The 6,131-nt window shown below is 37.2% G+C and overlaps 1 protein-coding gene across 1 annotated transcript in view; it reads right to left on the bottom strand.

The window, feature by feature from the left end:
- MYO6 (myosin VI) overlaps positions 1 to 6,131 on the bottom strand; it is a 118,573-nt gene that overhangs the window by 102,140 nt on the left and 10,302 nt on the right. Inside the window, exon 2 of the mRNA XM_042782585.1 lies at positions 924 to 993. Within this exon, the coding sequence (XP_042638519.1) occupies positions 924 to 993 (70 nt within the window). The remainder of the gene's footprint in view (positions 1 to 923; positions 994 to 6,131) is intronic.

Genomic DNA, 6,131 nt, shown 5'->3' with positions numbered 1-6,131 from the left:
AAAAAAAAAAAAAAAAACATATATTATTACTCACATTTTACAGATGAGAAGCTCAAAGAAGAGAGATCAATTGCCCATGGACACACAGCTTCCTAACAGCACAGTAAGAATTGGAACTCGTTTGCCTGATGCCACAGTACCCAGCTCTGCCATTACCCTACAGCTACATATTGCCTCCATTCACACATGGGGACATGACAGGCTTACTCAAACGTGAACACCAGAGAAAATCAACAAGGACAAACCTATACCTTTCTGTTACCTTTTTAGCTTAAATGTAGTATTTCTAATATCAGATACCTTTAAATAAAATGCATGAAAACTGAACATGATTCTTACATATTGCCCACCCACACAAAAAACTGAAACATGATTACTGCTTAATCTTGAAAATAGTTTTTCTTCCTACCACATATGCTACGATATTTATAAATTAAATTAAGGCTGTATTTTAATATAATGGTCTAAAATCCATTTTCAATTAGTAATTACTATTTAGTATTTTCTTTTTAAGTTTGGTAACTTTAAACAGTGACATTCAGTGACTCCTACTGACTTAACTTCCAAATTATTAAACCACATATTTGACTTTAAAAATCTACTGATTCAACACGGAGTTCAAAATAATTCTTTCAAACCTGTTAACAAGAGACCTTTAGTTTAAGTATCCAAGTAAATTGTTTATCCCCACATTTACCCAACTGAAGTAACACTAAAAGGATATTCAAAGAAGCCTTTCAGCAGAATGCAAATGTGAGACAATAATGAATTTAGGACTTCTGAGCTCTACCATTCACATGAACTTCATGTCAAAACCCACATTTCTTCTGAACTAGTATAATGTATAGTAATACAATCACTAGTTTATTTTTTAGAACTGTTTCCTTTTCTACACTGAGAACTATTTTTAACTTGATACTTACAGTTATCTTCCACATCCTTTTTACTGTCCTCTTCTGCAGGAAACACTTGGTTTATGAGAGCCAAAAACGTCTAACAAACAAAACAGAAGCTCATTAAACTAGAGACTTAAAAATAGAGAAAAAAATAAAGCAGCTTAATTGGTTGCATACCTTGTAATAATGGCAACAACATCTTCTTCATTAAAACATAGTAAAAGATGCTGCTACTTAAGAAGTCACTAACCCAAAAACAGGGTAACTACTCAAATGTAGTATCCATTATTGCCCTGGATACAAAATTAATAAAGGAAATCAGTGAATAAGCATCTTAAGCTTTAACAATTAGAGTGAGGTAAAACAAGAAGTATATATATATAGATAGATAGATAGACAGACAGACAGACAGATAGATACATACAAATATAGGAGCTCTGGTGGTTTAGTGTCTAAGGCATTTGACTGCTCACCAGAAGGCTGGCAGTTCAAATCCACCAGTCACTCCACAGAAGGAAGGTTGGGCAGTCTGTTTCCGTAGCGATACTGCCCTCAAAAAACCAAGGAGGGGTCGCTATGAGTCGGATCTGACTCAACAGCACATAACAACAACATATAAATATATATAAATATATATATATATATATATATATATATATATATATATATAAATTTTACTGTTTTAAAGAAAGGAAAAAGTAAATCAGCTATACAATAGAACATATTATCATTTGATTAATATTATTGTTTGAGTAAAACATAAAGAAATGTGCCAAATACATAAGCAGTATACAAAATAGTTGGTCAAAAAAAATTACAGATACCCATAAATACAAACAAATGGTGCATTGCTGTATTACTTATTAGTTATGGATGACACTCTAGAATTAAGATATCTTGTAAGAGAAAACAAACGATCTCGTATGACAGCTAAAGAGAATTAAGTTTTATCCATGTTTTAGTCTAATCAAAACAAAACAACAACAACTAAAAAACTCACTGTCATTGAGTCGACTGTGACTCACAGCAACCCTTTAGGACTGAGTAGAACTGCCCCACATAGTTAGCCAAGGCTGTACATCTTTACAGAAGCAGACTGTCTCATCTTTTTCCCACAAAGTGACTGGTGGGTTCAAACTGCTGACCTTCTGGGTTAACACTGGGTTGCACTCCAATGCTTTAACCACAGTGCCACTAGAACTGTTATTCTAGCAGTTACCTATAAATTTATACTTGGCAAACAATTATATTTATTTTTGTGTTTCAATTTTTCGTCCACAACAAATAAAACTCTAAGGAAAAGTGGATAAACTGTTTTAAAATATCATTTGTAAGCCTGTATATATGCAGTAACATAAAACAAGGCTATTGATATTTATAGAGTGAAATCCTATTAGGACTTCCTCAGCTCAAGTCATACCCATCTTGGAAAATTATTATACTCTAAACTCCAGAAAATTATTATTTGGAACCTAGTATACATTTTCTTAAATATTATACATGTGCAAAAGTTTGGAGGGCAGACCACAAAATCAGAATTAATCTGCAATGTACGTTTAGTATAATAATGGTACTAAAAAGGTAATTCCCACCCCTTGTTTGTTGGCTTGTCATACTGTGATGGCTAGTGTGTGGTTATGATGCTGGAAGCTATGCCACTAGTATTTCAAATACCAGCAGAGTCACTCATGGTAGACAGGTTTCAGCAGAACTTTCAGACTAAGACTAGGACGAAAGACCTGGCAATCTACTGCTAAAACTGGCTAGTGAAAACCATATGAATATCAACACAATATTGACTAATGTAATGCTAGAATATGAGCCCCCTCAGTTGGAAGGCACTCAAAATATGAGTAGGTAGGAGCTGCCTCCTCAAAGCAGAGTCGTGAATGGAGTAAAGTTCTCAGGACCCTCATTTGCTGATGCAGCGTGACTGAAGATGAGACCGAACAGCTGCAAACATCCATTTATCATCAGAATGTAGAATGTACAAAGTATGAATCTAGGAAAACTAGAAGTTGTAGATCTCCTAGGCATTACTAGTCTGAAGTGGCCAGGTACTGGTCATATTGAATCAGACAACCGTATGGTCTACTACACCAGGAATGATAAATTGAAGAGGAACAGCATTGCATTCACTGTCAGAAAGAACGTTTCAAGATCTGTGTTAAACTGCAACACTGTCAGAAACAAGATGATATCCGTATATCTACAAGGAAGACCAGTTAATATGACTATTATCCAAATTTATGTACCTACCACTAATGCCAAAGATGAAAAAATTGAACATTTTTACCAACTTGGCAGGCTAAAATTGATCAAAGTGCACTCAAGATACACTAATAATTACTGGTGGTGGGAATGCAACAGTTGGAAACAGAACCGTAACTGGAAAACATGGCCTTTGTGAGTGATATATGCCAGAGATAGCATGGTGAAACTTTGCAAGACCTAGAACCTATTCATTGGAAATACCTTTGTTCAATGACATAAATGGTGACTATACATTTGGACTTCACCAGATAGAATACAAAGGAAAGAAACTGGCTACATCTGGAGAAAGATGACAGAGAAGCTCATTATTACCAGTCAGAAGGTCAGGATTGACTGCAGAAGAGATCATCAACTGTTCACATACAAGTTCAAGATAAAGCAGAAGAAAATTAAAACAAGTCTTTGTTTCATCCTAGCAACTTGTACACAATGCAATCCACAGCCTATATGACTATAAGACCAGAAGAACTAGATGATGCCCAGCTACCACTGTCAACCACTCGGAGGGGGATCTATGTAGGAGATCTTGGATAGAGAGGGAGAACAATACGGAACAAAAGTCAAAATCATTTGGGAAAAGAAAAGGGGGAGACCAGGTTTGCTGGTCTGATAAGAGCCTGGTGGAACCACTGAGACTATGGTCCCTAGCTGCCCTTCAGGTCTGGAATTGAACTCACACCTGTGGCTTCCAGCCAAACAAAAGACAGCCATATGAGCTGAACATTTACCTGAGGTAGATATACTCTTTGGAAAGAACAATCATGGGAGAAAGAAGGGCTGTTTAAGCACAGAAGACAGCTCAGGGGGCAGGAATAAATGGAGGGACACAGGGAAGAGGTAAGTATCAGGAGGAAGTGGGAGGGAAGCTGTTGCATTGGGGTAAATTGTAGTCAATGTCATGAGACAAAGCGTATGTGAATTGCTGTATGGAAAGTGAATTTGCTCTGTAAACTTTCACCCAAATCACAATTAAAAAAAAAAAAAAGTCTATGTTTTTATCCCACTGAACTTACAGATCATCTCAAAAATATAATGATTTGACAGAATATAATGACTGAAGACCAAATGACTCACAGGATGATGTCAAGAACATAATACATGAAGAATTTAAAAGACAATTGAGACCATCTAAGAAGCAACTATTGCTCTCTTCTCCTCCTCCAGAGCAAAGAAGAGTGAAGAAAATTGAACACTCAGGAAACTCTAAGGTCTACTGTGATCCTGATTAGTGCAGTCAATAGTAGTAGTCTCCACTACTCTGAGACCAGAAGAACAAGATGGTGCCCAGCTACCACTACTGACTGCACTGCTCAGGATCACAGTAGAAAGTCCTGGACAGAGAAGGGGGGGAAAAAAGAAGAACACAATTCAAACATCATTTAAAAAAAAAAAAAAAAAAAAGACCAGACTTAATAAAATGAATGCCAGAAGAGACCATGAAACTTGCTCTTGAATGCCAGTAGCTAAAGCAAATGGAAGAAATAATGAAGTAAAAGAGCTAAACAGAGTATTTCAAAGAACAGCTCGAGAAGACAAAGACCTGGAGTTAGAAAATTAAAACACTCAACATTTCCCAAGGTGAAAGAACTGATGAAAAACACACAAGTTTTGAATTATAATATTGTTGAATTCTACTGGCAAAATAGTGAATGATGCAGGAAGCATCCAAAGAAGATGAAAGGTATACAGAGAATCACTATATAAAAAAGTGGTCAATATTCAACCATTTCAGGAGGTAGCACTTGGTCAAGAACCAACAGTACTGAAGGAAAAAGTACAAACTGCACTGAAAGCATGGGAAAAGCAAGGCTTCAGGAATTAACAGAACACCAATTCACGTGTGTCAGACTGGGTTCTCTAGAGAAGCAGAACCAGTAAAGCTTACACAGACAGAGAGAGAGAAAGAGAAATTTGTCTTAAGAAAATGGCTCACACACTTATAGAAGCTGGCAAGTCCCAAGTTCTTGGATCAAACATCAAGCTGGAGGCTTTTCCTGACTCGTGCTCCTGCAGGGGCTGAGGAGCTCAAGGTTGGCAGGCAGTATACTGGCTGTTGACTCCAACGAATGACGAATCCAGTATCTCCAGGCTGAACAGTTCTCTCACAGACAGTTGTAGGCAGCACAACAGAATCCCAATCCACAGAAGAGTGTCTCTTTTCCCAGGATGTCCATAAATATACTGGAAGCAGGCCACACCCCTAGGGAAACTCCCTTTCAATGGATTGGCTGCTCAAAACATATACAACTGATCCCATCATTGGAACAACCCACATCACAATTGCTTAAACTACAGAGAACTGTTGTCTAGCCAAGTTGACACACAGCTCCAACTACCAGAACATGTTTCAACAAACAGATCTAATGCTAGAAGTATTCACTTCTTTATGCCAAGAAATTTCTAAGACCACTACAGGCTAATAGACTAGAAAACATCCATAGTTATGCCCATTCCAAATAAAGGTAAACTAATGGAATGTGGAAATTATTAAACAATATAATTAATATCACATGCAAGTAAAATTTTGCTGCACATAATTGAAAAACAGTTGCAGCAGTACATCAGCAGGGAAGTGCCAGATATTCAAGAGGATTCAGAAGAGGATGTAGAACAAGGGTTACCAATGCTGACATCATACGGATCATGGATGAAAGCAAAGAATACCAGAAAGATGGTTACCTGTGTTCTACTGACTATGAAAAGGGATTCAACTGTGGGGATCACAACAAATTATGAAAAATATTGCAAAAAATGGGAATTCCAGAACACAACTGTGCTCATGAGGAACTTGTACATAGAGTGAGAGGCAGTTGCTCGAAAAGAACAAGAGGATAGTGCATGGTTTAATATCAAGAAAGGTGTGTGTCAGACACACCCTGGAGAGAACAATCATGGGAGAAGGAAGGGCTGCTTATGCACAGGGAGATAGCTCAGGGTGCAGAAGAGTATGAAGGGATGGAC

The sequence above is a fragment of the Orycteropus afer genome, unplaced genomic scaffold, assembly GCF_000298275.1.
Source record: "Orycteropus afer afer isolate SDZICR_OR568_19922 unplaced genomic scaffold, OryAfe1.0 scaffold00380, whole genome shotgun sequence".
Taxonomy (NCBI): Eukaryota; Metazoa; Chordata; class Mammalia; order Tubulidentata; family Orycteropodidae; genus Orycteropus; species Orycteropus afer.
This window is presented reverse-complemented; position numbering and strand designations above follow the sequence as displayed.